Source organism: Siniperca chuatsi, linkage group LG5 (assembly GCF_020085105.1).
Source record: "Siniperca chuatsi isolate FFG_IHB_CAS linkage group LG5, ASM2008510v1, whole genome shotgun sequence".
NCBI lineage: Eukaryota > Metazoa > Chordata > Actinopteri > Centrarchiformes > Sinipercidae > Siniperca > Siniperca chuatsi.
Window position 1 is genome coordinate 22,223,675 of NC_058046.1, and position 15,305 is coordinate 22,238,979.

General features: G+C 42.9%; 2 protein-coding genes across 4 annotated transcripts in view; one reads left to right on the top strand and one right to left on the bottom strand.

Moving 5' to 3' along the window:
* ercc8 (excision repair cross-complementation group 8) overlaps nucleotides 1-781 on the bottom strand; it is a 17,760-nt gene extending 16,979 nt beyond the window's left edge. Inside the window, exon 1 of one of the 2 annotated variants that reach the window (XR_006378139.1) lies at nucleotides 419-781. Coding sequence is in view for 1 of the 2 variants with exons in the window: in XM_044197615.1 (XP_044053550.1) it covers nucleotides 419-495 (77 nt within the window). In the remaining variant the exon portion in view is untranslated. The remainder of the gene's footprint in view (nucleotides 1-418) is intronic. The other variant, XM_044197615.1, reaches the window with a different exon arrangement.
* Nucleotides 782-862: 81 nt separating this feature from the next.
* ndufaf2 (NADH:ubiquinone oxidoreductase complex assembly factor 2) lies at nucleotides 863-15,020 on the top strand. Of its 2 annotated transcripts, XM_044197618.1 has the most exons (5): nucleotides 947-1,085; nucleotides 9,901-9,981; nucleotides 10,701-10,790; nucleotides 11,777-11,817; nucleotides 14,234-15,020. In XM_044197618.1, the coding sequence occupies exons 2-5, from the start codon at nucleotides 9,918-9,920 to the stop codon at nucleotides 14,468-14,470; spliced, it is 432 nt and encodes a 143-aa protein (XP_044053553.1). In that variant the 5' UTR covers nucleotides 947-1,085; nucleotides 9,901-9,917; the 3' UTR covers nucleotides 14,471-15,020. The 2 variants fall into 2 exon arrangements, with proteins under 2 accessions (XP_044053552.1, XP_044053553.1); XM_044197617.1 differs by lacking the exon at nucleotides 9,901-9,981 and having other exon boundaries at nucleotides 863-1,085.
* Nucleotides 15,021-15,305: the final 285 nt, after the last annotated feature.

Here is a 15,305-nt window from a genome sequence, read left to right on the forward strand (position 1 = left end):
AATAATGGAAAAGACAAAGCAAACAGACAAAAATATGCATGCAAAAAAGACAAAAAATTAAACTATTGAAAGCATCATTAGACTCAGCAGTTAGCCAATCCATAGAAAATTAACTGTCGACAAATTCTGATATTTTAAATATCACAAAAGTAATTTATTGAGTGAAATTTACAAACATTGGCTAGTACAAGCTTCTCAAATCTTCAGACATGACAACTGTTCTCTTTCTTTATCTCTTCATAAGACTGTCAATAAAAACAATTTAATATGTGAAATCAATATCATAATCTTAAAATGAGACTCCATATATATTGGGATTGTAGGTTTACGAGCTCTCTGAGTAGTTAACTATGTGTACGAATACGGATTGCAGTATTTCTTTTCCTTTCTAGCTGAGACACTTGTATTTCTCTCTCACCTTCTTGTTGACTCTGCACGTCTCAGACGCAGAGGGTCATCCAGCCCAGCCTGCCTTGCTGTCAGAAACCCCAACATTGCTTCAATTTGAAGAAAAGTGATCTTTATTTTAGAGCAGGACGGGTATTTAATCTATGCTACCGTTAGCTAACCTAGCTCAAAGGCTAGCATGTTACCTACACTGAAATAAGTTTTTAATCCAAACTGAAATTTTGGGCGTCCAACAAGGCATATTGTAGCCACCGCTCCGTAACAGCTAAATGCGATATTTAAATATATTAGGGTACTTCGCATCGATAATTTATTGTTTATTTTACATTAATTTCAAGAAGCTTCGCAGCAGATCAACACAATGGGCCGCCATGTTGGAACGTCATTTCCATTCTATGACAAATGCGAGGATTGGCTGGTCAAGTATAGCCGTCCAATCACAAAACAGTTTATTGATTCTCTTCCCAACCCACGAACACTTGCATAAACAACCCAGTGAGAGGGCAGACAACTACCAAGGGACACAAAATTCACCCCATAACCTTCGGTTTATGCTGTAAAGATGAGCAGGATTGCTGGCGTTCTGCGGCGTACGTTTGGAGTAGTACGCGATCACGTCGGGACAGATCATTTGGGAAATAAATATTACTTTATCCCAGAACAGAAGACATGGACCGGTAAGTTAAGCCTTGTTGTGCTAAAATTAGCCACTGGTGAATTCGTTTATAATCTTGATCCCTGCAGACTAATGAAGATAGCTTCAAATAGCAGCGATTAGACTTAATTTAGCCATTTGCTGTCTCTGACACTCCCACGTCTGTACAGGCTGTGGTTGTTTTCACCATGACAAACTTAGCTTTTCTTTTAGCTTTTCCAGTAGGCTATGTTTTATATAGCTAGCTATGGATATTGTACTTTGATTAAAAAAAACAAAATCTTGACGTTCCAGTTACGTATTTTGTATTGTGCATGTGCCACCGCTCTCCCCTCCCTTTCTAAAATGTGTTGCTGCTATGACCCTTTCACCTTTGTAGTATAAACATCTCGCCACTAGATGGAGCAACCGCCTCAATAAAAACATTCCCTTTGTAGTGTTTTTAATAAGATTTATTAGTCTGTATTTAATGTAGCTCACTGCAGTTAACATTTTACTAATTTGGGGGGGCAAAATCATGTGGCAAAATGATGGCAGCTCCACTGTCCCTGGCCTTTAAAGAGGAAAGAGTCTTCCACTATTGCAGACAAAACGATTACTTGTCTGTGATGAGGATTTAGAAGGAGGTCATATATCCCTACTGAGACATGGCAGTGCTACAGTATGTAATGCTCAAGCCAAGCAGTAGAACTGTGTCATCAAGCTAATCCATGGTGGGATGCCAATGCTGTCCCTCACACCATCTCTGACTGTTAGAAGGCCAAGGACACACTTGCTGGCCTTGCAGACTCAATGCCCAGGCTTGCTGTGAGTCCTTCTCCAGTAGTTCCATCTTTCTTATGGAATATCTTAAAGAAGTGTGTGGGCTGGAAGATGGTGTGGTGTAGCAAAGGGAAAGGACGTTTGGTGGCAGTGGCACCCTGGCACAGGGGCCTTTCTTAATTTGAGAAACACAACACACTTGTTTTTTGTAAGGTGTTTACAAGGAGATACTGACATAACTGACTGTCGCTTTTACCAAATGACAACAAACACATACTGTGGAAATTTCCAGTAATTATGTGTCATACCCATACCTACACATGAACTTGTTTTGGGGGAAACATAGTGATGCGCTGGGAGTGTGTGTAAGTCCTGTCTTTCCTAGTTCAACTCATTAGCAGAATCCAGGCTAGTCTCATGATTTGCCAAAATTATTATGCCTGAGCAGAGTTCACTCCCATTCCAGATACTGTATTTCTCTAATCTCGGAACTGCACTACGCAGCAATAGTCTGGGAATAATCGTATCCCACCTACACATGCTTGTGTTTGTCTCCCTCTCTTGGTGCCACATTATATAACTTAGATAAAGTCTTTCTTCCACTGGCATAGGCTGCATAGATATCATGCACTGCATACATTCAGTGGTACTTTTCTCAGAGGACGAAACCAAGCTGTTTTGTTTTTTTTGTTTTGCTGGAGAGGGACTGATCTCTGGCAGTTTGCAAGCCTGGTTTCTTTCTGACTGAACTTGACTTTGTGTTTCACCTTTTCTCAGCAGTTTGCGGGGAAACTTGCGCCCACCGAGTATTTATAATTCATTACAAGGCTGCTCCTCCACCCTTGGCTGTCAGACTATTCAAATGAGACATCACAGAAGCCCATTTTCTAGCACGCTACAGGCTACCGTATTCACTGTCCAATCACAATGACTGACACTGTGGAGAGGCTAGTTGGCCTGTAGAAAAACTGGTTCCGAACAAACCCACTCATAACAGTGAGACAGGCACGTACACAAATATACATTCATAATAAACAAAAATGAAATATATGGTGCACACATTTTCCTCTTTTTTTTCTGCCACTCACCCCATCCAGCCTTGTGGAAATAAAGCAGATGCATTATTCAGTCCATATGTCGTGCTAAAGCGAGCTCTTTTTGATCTTAAACTGATAGGCCAAGCGTGGGCTCAGGGCCTTAAGGCATGGACCGCAGGGCTTTCCACTGCAGCACATGAGTTGTGGTTGAAGTAGGTGAGTCTCTCTTCTCGTCCCCTCTCTCTCTCTCTCTCTCTCTCAACTCTGCCTACTTCTTGTATTCATTTGTCCATCCCTAGTGTTCAGTCAATCCCTCTCTACCTTTATCCATGCTTTGCTGCTCCCATTTTTTACCTCTCTCAATCTGTTAAATTTAGAAAACTGGAGCGTAAGCAATTCCGTGTGTGGTAGGCTATGTATGAGGACGGTAATGGCTGCTAAGACAGAAAAATAAAAGGAAAAACTCTTTGTTTTATATGAATCTGTCCTATTTGATCTCAAAAACTGCCCAGATTTCTCCTTAGGTTGACCTCTTTATTTGCCTCCAGTTAGTCCTTCCTTCCCTTGCTCCTCCTCTTCATTGCTGCCTCTCGATTTTCCTTTGAAGCCAGTCCAGTGAAGATTTCTTTTCACAACATTAGAGTAGTTCAGCAGTGTGGAGGGCTAGACCCAGCACAGAGCTCTCTATCCCCCTCTCCTCAGATGCTGCTGCACATCAAAATGAAAGGGCCTGAGTCTGAAGTACACGCCTAGAGAGGGAGAATGTCTGTCTCTGTCTTTAGAAAAGGTCCAGCTAAAGAGGCCTACTGTGTGCTGCTGCGCCATAGAGAGAACTATGCTATAGGCTGTGGAGCCCCAGTGACTGTTGTCAGGGCAGGGCTACAAGGGAAAGCCACTGGCAATCTGGCCACTGGTTTTTAGAAGGTCTTTGCCTTGGTGTTGGCTCCATAGAGTTGAATAGAGGATCTATATTCCTCTCTCTTTCTGTATGCGTCTGTCCCCCAGGCCCAGCTCGGCCTCACACTGCATGGGGCGCCATGTCATGCTGCCCAGATGAAAGCAAAGCATTCTGCAGATGGGCTCATTCGTCTTCAGCAGTGGGCCTGCAGCTTTGACGCCTGCCTTCCCTCCCTTTATTTAGGAAGAGAGGCGCGCTGACATTATCGGCCGCTGCAGGCACATTTGAAAATAATTGCCTGTATGATTGCTATTTTTCTTACCTCTTTGAGGAGGTGTAGCCTTTGTCTTGGAATCAATGGCTGCTCAATACTGGACAGGGGAAAGGCAGTTTCCTTTCATGTCTCAGTGAAAAGGATGTATTTTTAGCGCTATTCATTTTAGCAGTGTGTGCCATGCAGTTTTAATCTATTGGTCCTCTCCACTGTGTAGAAAATGGAAGGGATTCAGAGGTTCTTCAGAGGTGCACCACGCTGTTGCAGAGAAAAGATGCATTGACTTGTCGTCCTATCGCTATCCCTCTCTCTTTGTCTATTATTTATTTGATTCCCCAGCTCTGTTCTATGAAGTGAAAAACTGAAAAGGCCTCAGTTCTGCTATTTCAGGATGGGTGACTCTGGGGACTGAGGGAGGAGGTGTGTGTGTGTGTGTGTGTGTGTGTGTGTGTGTGTGTGTTGTTGTACTAGTGTGTGCATCTGTGATTGTGTATATGTCGCAGTGCAACTACACGCTGTGTGTGCGCACACATTTGTATCTGCTTTGTATTTAGAAAAAAAAAATTCTGCGATTGTGTGTTCTCTCCACTTCATGCCCAAACACACTTAACACAACAACAGATGGCTGTGTGTCATCAGAGCGTTGATTCAAGCCGCATATTTCCATGGAAAGAGTCACAGCGGAGAGAGACGAGGGTCCAAATGGCTGTTTATTCTGCCACAAGTCATCCCCAGGGTGTGATGAAGGAAGGTCTATCCTACAGTAGGACACCAAGTCAGTGTTTACCATGGAACGGCTATGTCCAGAGCCGCTACAGTAAATCATGTTAATTGATCAACAACTTTGCAATGCATGGGGTTTAAATGAAGGTTGTTTAATCATTATAGGGAAACCAAGTGGGTTTAGCTCATCTTGCTGTATACTGATTGCCAAGTCTGTATTTGTATGTTTATGTGGGGTAACATCATGGACTGGCTTAACTACTTCATTAAAAAGGCATTTGAAAAGATAGATGCTGAAAATGAGAAATGGGCACATTTATTTCTTATGGTAGAACATTACAAATGGGCCTAGCACCAATATAAGTAGTTTAGCATTTTGCAGGTCTATTAAACACTGCCTATCTACAGTAGACCGGTATCTATATGCATTTCAGACTTCAACTGTCTCACAACCTACACATTTTATATGAATGTGATTGTTTCTACCTCCTGCAAACAGATTGGCGAGCAATCATAAGCAGTTGATGATGCCAACAGAAGGAAGACAACAAATGAATCAAATAAATTTTTCCATTTGGCCTGGATGTGATTCACTGTCCAATGCATTTATGTCTCTCTCTCTGGTCAGATGGCCAGCGAGATGTTTTGACACCTCGGGGCTCCTTGTCTGTCAGAAACTCAGCCAGAAAGACTGACAGACAGACCGACACACAAGCAGGCATCTCCCGGAGCCCGCCGCTGCTTATTCAGTTCAGAATATTATAATAAAGCAGACAGGCAGAGAGAAATAAGGCTAGGAGTGAGGGAGCAAAGATAAGGCTGAGGGAGACTCACAGAGGGTGGAAAAGAAGGTGGGGTATAGAAAGTGAGTGACAAAGAACAAGGGGGATGCTGACATATGGGGTGAAATTATAGAGTGGGGGAAGAATGGAGAGAATGAAAGTGAAAGGAGGGTTTCTGACAGAAAGAGGGTGAAATGAGTGGGTGGAACAGGCAGGCAGATAGAGGGGGGAAGAGAGAGAAGGTGGAGGTAGGTTAATGGAAAGAGAGAGTGGGGGGGCTGAAGGTGCAATGGAAGGAAAAGGAAGGGGGTTGGATGAGAGTGATGGAGGTGAATAGAAAGGGGTGGACAGCTTGGTGTATGGACATCACATGCATGGGCCTCAGAGGAGCCGTGGAGGAAGGAGGGGGGTCCACACCGCTCCACAGACTCACAAAGGACACTGACTTCCTGGCTCGCCATGGTCCTTTTCTATACCCCATCGGGCAGGGAAGAGACTTCAAGAGGATGGGTGGTCTTAAGTGGAAGGGGCTAAAGTATCCCTTCCACCCTCAAGTACGCCTGTGTTTAGTTAAAAGTAACACACAGGGGAAATCAGAGTATTCTTTTCAGCATGTTATTACTTTTATATGAATTATTCTCCTCTGTTCTGCCGTGAGTCGCTCAAGCCTCAGTGGGATCGACAGCAACAGGGGCAAACAGAATGAGAGCTGAATAAAAAACCCAGCAGCAGCAGGCCTACTTTAGGCCTAAGCTCCTCCTCTCACCAGAACTGATGCAAAACAACGACTGGCCTTTTCCCTCTAAACCTCATCCCACGTCACTAGGCTCAGGGCTAATGGGTAACCATGGTTACAGGCCTCACACATCCCCTCCATTTTTTTTTCCAGGGAAAGAGATTGGAGGAAAAGAGAGAGAGAAGGAGATGGTGTCAGTATTGGTACCTGGTTGCCCTTGTATCACTGATGCTTATCGGATCACTCCGTCTTCATAAAGCTGTTCATTACCATTCACGTATTAGTCCCCCATCCCTCCCCAGAACACAGCTCAGCTGGAGAGGAATAAACTAGGCTCAATCCAGGCTGATGGGCTCACTGATTTCAGGGCGGCTTTTTGTTCCACCACAGTGTCTGGCCTAAAAGTCGCTGGTTTACCTCATACAACCATGAAGACTGAGAAAACTGCTCTTTCCACTGCCTGTTGAGAGGGAGAGCTGGAGTTGGATGCTATGCTGTTGCAAGTGGTGCAGTCTGTTCAGAGACAAGTGAACATGGTGTTTCTAGACGTCTGTGTTGATGATGAGAAGATCATCAACACATGTAGGTCCACCGTTGGGAGCCAGATGCAGAGAGCTCGTTCTGTTCTGTCTTATCTGAGTATTTTAGGGCTCTTCATACCCGGATGTTGCCAATCGAGATGTGTTCCCCTGACATCTGCGTCTGTAATCAAAGACAGAGTGCACACTGTGAGAGAGACAGCCCAAGACACCCGGAATGACATTGTGGAGGTGAAAAACCTCTCAAGTCGCCCCCAGCTGTACTCACCTGGGAGCTGATGTGTGAAGTTGGGGGTTTTGTGTGTGTGTGTGTGTGTGTGTGTGTGTGTGTGTGTTGAAGCAGGTGATGGAGTTTAGCGGGGTGTGTTCAGGGTTCAAAGAGCAGCCCTCAGAGCGCATTGCGTCTTATTCTAACGAACGGGAAGAATAGACGTACCTGCCGTTTGATTGGCTCCCGATGTGGCTGCCACGGCAACCCCTCACCCATCCTACCTCCCTGTCTCCTCCCTTCCTTCCTCCGCCCCCTCCCCGGTTCCACTGCTAGGCTCACAGATGAGTCGCGCTCAGACAGGTGAGATGGCTCATGAATATTTATGCAGTGGGATTTCATTCCTCCTGCCGCTGGCCCCTCCCCCTCTCCAACGCAGTGCTGCGTTTGTCCTTCACGGTAAGAGGCAGCGTCCTCGCTCCTGTCCCTCAGGTTAATCTGTCTGCTCTCTAGCCTGTGTGTGTGTGTGTGTGTGTGTGTGTGTGTGTGTGTGTGTGTGTGTGTGACTGGTAAGTAGGTTTCCCCTAGTGAGTGATGAGAAGGCAGACCTGTCACAAGGAGAGCTCCTAACACCTTTCATCTCTCTCTCTCTCTCTCTCTCTCTCTCTCTCTCTCTCTCTCTCTCTCTCTCTCTCTCTCTCTCTCTCTCTCTCTCTCTCTCAGGTTGATGACTGTCAGTGTCAGGGATCCTAAAGTATGGACTATATGAAGCTAACATTAAGACCACATAATTCAGTGGGCCATTAGAAAAAATAAGTAGTGTCTGTAATGATAATCAACTGATCATGATTGATATATTGTAAGTAAAAATACAGAACATTAAATCTTATTAATGTGAAGATTTCAAGCTACATAAATCAAACTGCCATGACTTTAGTTGAATTTTAGGACATCGCCTTGGACTCTGGTAACTGATATCTGGTAACTGTGATGGACATTTTTCATTCTTTTTGTCATTTCAGAGACTAAATGGTTAATAAGTTAATTTGAAAAAGAATATATAAAATGGTTAGAAGTCTGTTTTTTTTGGTTTTTGTTCATGGCGTTTTTGTGTTTGCATTCAGTTTTGTTTGAACAGCTGTAACATTTACTAGTTACAGCTTTTAAATATGAATATGAATATTGCTGTTCTCCATTTTATGTCATTGTAAAGAAACTTACTTTGGCGTTTTTTTTGACTGTTGGTCAGACAAAGTAAGACATTTTAAGACATCACTTTAGCTCTGCTAACTTCTGATGGACCTTTGTCATTATTTTTGGCATTTTAAAGACTAAATTGTTAATCAATTAATTTTAAAAAATCTATAGATGCTTGGATATCTGTCTTTGTGTTTGTGTTGTGGTAGGTTGTTTGATTTCGAAAAATAAAGAAAGACTTAAGTTAAAAAAAAAAATAAAGGCAGTAATCATTAGTTGCAGGCAGACCCTTGAGCTGAGAAATCACTGTGCAATAATGTGCCAGGCCTGCCAATTCTGTTATGCTACATTACGTGAAGAGTAGGGCTGTACGCAGTAATTGCATTCTTTAATAAACCCGATGTCCACAATTAAGGTTGTTTTTAATCGTGCATATTTATTTTTACTGTTCAGCTCCTGTGAGGTAATTCGATTTTCTTTTTTAGAGAAGTGGTGTGTTTCTTTCACCCCAATCAGAATGACAAGCCTCCTCCCAATGTCTATGTGGTGGGAGGATCAGCCGTGTTTCATAAATATATGTACATACTGTATTTGTTCTTCAAATACAAGGATAAAAGCCGTGGTGGAAGGCGTTTAGTCATGCTGCAAAAGCAACAAGACAAGAGGAGAGCCATGTTGGAGTGTAACAGAGAGTAGAGGGGGAGATGCGACCTAGCAGAGAGAGATAGAGACAGAGAAAAAGTGGGTGCCTCTCTTTATGCTTATTAGTTAGGCATTAGCTGTAGCTAAGCACATTGCTTGTGGGGACATAATTGTACCATTTCAGTCTACCGCCACCCACACCCAATGGAAATATGGATACGATCTGTTTATAATTAGCATACCTGTTAAATGTATTTGTTAGTATTGCCTAGAGAACACAGCCTGGCAGTTGTTTTTTGTTTTTCTATCATGGGGGTTTTCTAGGAAACAGATTCTCAGAGGACATTTTAAGGCATACGTGTAAACAAATGTGAGGATCATAGATTGTGTTTTACACATTGCTGGGCCAGCTTTGCAGATAAGGTGAGAGAATGCAGTGTTTTAGTCAGACCTGGATATCAGAAAACTAAAGCTGCAGAGCTGGAGCCTGTGAGGCCCTATAGTGACAATCTAGTGGGAACCAAAGCAGAACCAAAGCAATACTAGCCTAATTAGCTGACCTGATTACTATATAGGCTGGATAAAGTATGGAAAGGAATCATCCTCATCAGGCATAATTACAGAACAGCACACGCATGAAAAGTGTTTTTGTTTCCATTAGAATTAGTTTAAAACCGAACAGATAAACTTCTATTAAGAAGGCACAAGCAACAACACAGCCTCCCGTATACAAACTTAGCCACTTTTGAGTGCCATCATCCTTCCATTCCTGTGCCATAGCTATCTGTTATGGCTGAGGTAAACATTAAGGCCATCAGTCTGCGGTGTGTATGGAGGTGGTTGCCTCCATTTGTCCATGTCCAGTCAGCTGCGGAGAAACGTTGACGGAATCCTGACAGATTGTCTGTGTTTTGGAGCGTGTTGTTTTCCTTGCCCATCCATTTTTCTCCTCCTAGCCATGTTTGCCATGCATCATCACTCTCTCTCTCCACCATCTCCCTCCTTCTACCTCCTCCTTCCTTGCCTCATCATTTCTCAGAGAGACGGTGGCGATAGATGGACATCCGGCTACCTGCGAGGAGAACCTATGGAAACACAGCACTTGTTATTAGTGAACACCGTATGACGCTCTGTAGCACCACACAACGACACAACACAACTGGCTCTTTTTAATTCTCTCGCTGTCTCTTATTCTGTGTCTGTCTGTCTCTCTTGATTACCCCCGTCCTACCTCTGTCTCCATGTCATTGTGTGCCAGCCAAACTTGTCTAATCAGCAGATTCAACCAAAATAATTGGCGGTGGCCTTGCTGTTAGCGAGCGTCGTGCTGTATATAGATAGGGAAAGGAGCACTTAATATTCCACGCAGCTCGTGCCTCTCCTGTTCTCTGTGATATCTGACCTCTTTTGTCTCCTGCTCGGCTTGATGTTGATTTTGGAGGGCATTGTTAGCCAGAGCGCTGTGATTGGAAGAGGTTGTCAGTGAGGGGGACTGTGGTTGGTTGGGTTAAAGGGACGTTGATTTGCATAAAGGCTTAGCCCAGATTTGGAGCCACTCAGCGAGATCTGAGGAGAAGGGCCCGAGGGCCACGAGGTAATCATCCATGGCCTGTCACAGTGCTGTCATCCCTCTGTGTATTTGTGTGTCTGTGCGTCTGTCTGTATCTGTGTGTCTGTGCGAGCAGGAGACAGAGAGCATTGTGTCTGCGCACCTTTAGTGTGTGTTTGTATTCCTTTGCGTTTTGTATGCATCATTGTTGATCATTTCCATCTCACTCTTGCGCCCTCTCGCTGTCTTTTTCTCTCCTTTTTAAAAAATTTTTTTTTTTGGTTTCCCAGGAAGGCCCGTCCGTGCCAAGCGGATAGTAGTGGCAGCCAATCCTACAGAATATGAATATATAGAAGGCAGTATACCGATGGAGTGGGACGGTAAGTCTGTACTGCAGCATCTCATACTTTAAGTATCACTATCATGGATAAATGACAATGTTAACAAAAGAGCTACGTGCTGCGCAAATAAAATGGAATAACAAATTCATGGCTGCATCTATTGGGGCCTAAGCTAATCCATTGAATGTCTTTTTTTTATCATACTGCGAGATGGGGGTTGGGAAAAGCGTATTCATGAGTTTATCAAAGACGCCTTCTGCTGGTGTTATACAACCGTACCATAAAATAGTGTTTCAAATTTCTTACAACTGGATACAAACTGTTCCCTCTGTCTCAGACTGGCTTTATCCACCTTAAACCCCTCATCCTGCTTCGCCCCATCCCTCATGCATTTTCATCAGGATGCAAATAAGAAAGGGATAAAAGAGGCCCAGAATCCCTGCACTAGCTGGAGGAAGAGTTAGAAAATCTCTCTCGCTCTCGCTCTCTCTCTCTTTCTGGCTCCCTTTAACCTGCTTTGCTGTGCAGCCAGCTCAGCCAAAATAGAGCTCTTTAAAGAGAAAAAAGAAAACGAGATGACAGACAGACACAGTTCTACTCAGGAGGAGAAAGAAGGACAGAGGCACTGATGGAGAATGGCAGAGTGTGTACTTTCAAATTCAAAGATCAGAGCAGATCCACACTTTCTCTTCTGAGACACAACACTCAGTGGCCCTGCTCTGCCTAGACTGAAGGAGTATCAGTGTTTCGAGTTTATCATGTGTATGACTTGGATGTTTTACCATTCCGCATTTTCCCCTATAGCTTGATTTAGTGAAATTAAACACAACAAACTGAAAACCCTGGATACATTTTCCCAACTAGCTTGGTTACTCAGTAGTTGCACCGAGCTACTGTAGTGCCCTGAAACTCAGTGATGCTATAGCTGCAGCCTTTAAATATGACTGCAGGTTTTGTTTGTGCAGCGTGTTTGTGTGGGTGTTCTCACTCTTCTTTTTTCCTCCTCTCTCCTCCTCCTCCTCCAGCCTGGATCCGAGGCAGACGGAAGGAGCCCCCCTCCGTCGAGGTACGTCTCCCCAACCCCCAAGCCTCCCCACTGTGCTGATGGTTGGACTCTGGGGGACTGGTTACAAGGGAGGGAAAGAAGCAAAGACTTGGAGGAAAGGCTTTGATTTGTTTTATCTCACAGTTTCGAACTGAATCCAGGAACTTTGGGGGACAGGTGTTAAAATAAACAGCAGCTGAAGTGCATTGATGGCGAGACGGAGAGCAAAGACAGCCTCTGAACAAGGGGCTCACTGACACCATGTCCTAGTTTACTTTCTTTTTTCCAGCAAAAGCCTGCATCTCGGCTTTTGGTGTTTTATTTCTGGCAGTCTCCAGTATGGGAATGGTGAAGGAGTGCAGTTTTTCCCCTCGTGTACCTCTCACTGGGTTTATTGCTCTTTAAATGTGAGAATGCTGGAAATTATTTGGCTGGCAAAATGTGGGTCTATAGGAAATCCCTTGGAAGGCCAATACCCAGGCACTCTTTCTATCTCTCTGTCCTCTCTCCCTGCCAGTGGCCAATGCCGTCCTCTGCCTCTATTGCCAGAACATTCTCTTCCAATTTTCTGCCTTGTGTCTGCCCAATAGCTGCCATCGACAGCTGGACAGTGTTGATGTGGCCAAGGCTTCACTCCCAGCACATTACCCTACCCCTTGTCACGCTCCCTCTCTTCCTGGTCCAAGCCGACATAAATTGATTGGATTAAATCCTGTCATTAACAGGCTGGAAAAGCAGCTCAGTATGTTTGTCTCCCTCCCCAAAGCGGGGCTTTTTGGCCATGGCTCTCCCCTCTCTTTTCCAGTCCTTCAGTTCTGCCAACACACAACAGCATTATGCCCAGTCCTCCCTTCCTTTTTAGTTTCCCATGCTAGGGAGAGGCTAACATCACTGGACACTAGCTGTGGCTCAAGTAGGTAACTTTTCCACTTGTGGACTATGTTCAGGTTATAATTGTTTCCATGAGCTGGAATGGTTGTTTATATTGCAAATGCCTCCTGTCATGTTAGTTTACCAATCCGTTCCAAGCACTACATTTTTAACCAGGGTTTATTGGACCAATATAGGTTAACTGAACACGCTTGTTCTTTTTCTAGTACATGCCCTACTTCATACTCGACAGATACACACATTTGTTCCTGGAAACTGCCCAGTGCAACTTCATGTCTCTACTACTTTTGACTAGTGAGCAGTTGCCTTTTTGTGCCTTGCTCTAAGACAAAACAGAGGCAGTTGATTATGGAGGGGGAATTATCACTGGTCCAGCTTTGCAGGACAGTAAGTAATACAAGTACAAGTACAGTAAGTACAATAAGTAATCTTGTAGTCACACTCCATTTTCTCAAGTCTTCAGGAAACTGCCACCTCAACATTTCCAACACCACAGTCCTTGGTAGATGATGCGCGGTAGGGATGGGCAATATGACGATAAGTTTGTCAAGCGTCAGCGATTTTGCCATACCGTTTATACCTGTACCGCTGTGCCTTTTAAAATATCTGGGTAGCCAATAGGCAATGTTGTAAATTAATGAGCATCAATGTGATGAAGAATTTTGATTTGTCAGGTATTTAATGTACTTTAATTAGCCAAAAAAATAGACATTCTGGATTTGTTTATTCAATAGCAATTTTTTAAATAATTTTTCCAAAAAATGAAATATATCGTGAAATGTATCAATATTATGATATAAATTTACATATACCATGATAGTAGATTTTTTTTCCCATATCACCGACCCCTAAAGCCCAGTAATTGTATATGGTGTCAGTGACTACACGTAATATCAGGGTATCTGCAAGAATTCAGTTCTCTCAACAACAACAAAAAGGCCTCAGATGGTATTAAAAAGTAATTTATTCACAAAAGTCTTGAATATTCTTTCTTGCATGCCATAGACAGTAACATTACTTTTAACTTTTTTTTGTATGTGATTGTGGGCATTATATAAACTATAAGTGGGATTGTTGTGACAGTGGATTGCATGTGCAGGAGGCTGTGTCAGTCAGCGCCATCAAACCTGTAGCAAACACTGCCAGTCACAGTAAGTAGGAAGCTCATCGATTCAAAACGGGGAAGTGTCGATTTTAGCAAAAACTTAATTAATTACATTTTAATTGGTTAATTCATCCATCAATCTTCTCTCACTTATCTGGGTCCAGGTCACTTTAACTGATTAATTATATTACTAGGAATTACTGTTATATATAGCTGGCAAGTACTGACAAAAATGTGATATGAATGTCAATAAATTCATGTACTTAATAAATAATTCTAGGTCATATTGTTCCTACTGGTTTTCCACCTTTACCAGTATGACCACGAAAAAGGTATTAAATAGCATTTTATGTGGTATTAAGAAGGTCTTAAAAAGCCTCATTTAATTTGGTAAACACTGCAGAAACCCTGAATATGCATGTATGTCTGTGTATTTTATAGGAGCTGCTGAAGAATAAGTCTTACAGGGAGCAGATCAAACTGAAGGCTAAGGAGGTGGAGGAGAAAGATCTGGCCCTACAGGCCAAGGAGTATGAACAAGGACTGGTGGCGACTCCTGCAAAGACTTTGGCCAAGGGCCATGCAGCCACCACCAGCTTCGGCAAGCAGGAGATCAGCGAAGACCCCACCAGCACTGCAAACACGTTCCAGCCTGGCTCCTGGATGCCCAAGAAATAGACAGACATCCACATACACTGAGACCGTAGTACAACGTAATACAATCCAATAGAAAAGCCCTACAATAAATACTACCTATGTGAATCTGATATTCACTTTAAGTTGAGACTTAGAAATTCAATGTTAGAAGCACTTTTCAGTTTAATGCAATCCAAGTCAAAACCACCAGAAACTATGGTCAGAAATCACCAGAGTTTAATCAACTTGTCTCTGACTCACTCTCAAATAATTCAGCATTATACGTTTCACAGAGGAAGTATTTATTTCAAGGCTGTTTTATTGGACTGTATTACATTATGTGGGTTTCTATTTTTCCAGTCTCTCAGTCTATATTGTATATACACAAGACAATAACCTACCCTCATCTTGAAGCTGACTATAAGTGACCACAATGATTTAGTGTAACTTAAAGGTCTGTTAATAAAGCAAAGAAAATCTGAAATGGCTGTACTTCCAGTCAAGAGTACACCAACTATAAATACACTGTATCATGTTTAAGGGATATTGTAAGAAATAAGTTCTAATAAATTGTGACTGTTAATTACATCGATATTGACTCCTTATCAGTAAAAAATAAATAAATAGAAAATGTTTTAAATTTAAGCTGATCAGAAGAACAGACCCCAAGTATTTAGCTATGACCAAATTTTTAATTAGCCCTCAGAGACAATGTTTTGACATTTTTAAGATGAAAAGTACTGTTTGTTGAGGGAGCACGTGGAAAAGTTTAATCCTGTGGATAATATCCCTGTTAACTTTGAAATCAGCTAAGATGGTGACATGAAACTGTAGTTACATTAAATACTGTGTTAATGTTTATCATGGAGGTGATGTC

Coding starts and splice junctions, on each gene's coding strand:
- ndufaf2 (XM_044197617.1), top strand. CDS start 971: ATGAGCAGGATTGCTGGCGTTCTGCGGCGTACGTTTGGAGTAGTACGC. Junction 1,086..10,700: donor AGAACAGAAGACATGGACCG/GTAAGTTAAGCC, acceptor TTGGTTTCCCAG/GAAGGCCCGTCCGTGCCAAG. Junction 11,818..14,233: donor AGGAGCCCCCCTCCGTCGAG/GTACGTCTCCCC, acceptor TGTATTTTATAG/GAGCTGCTGAAGAATAAGTC.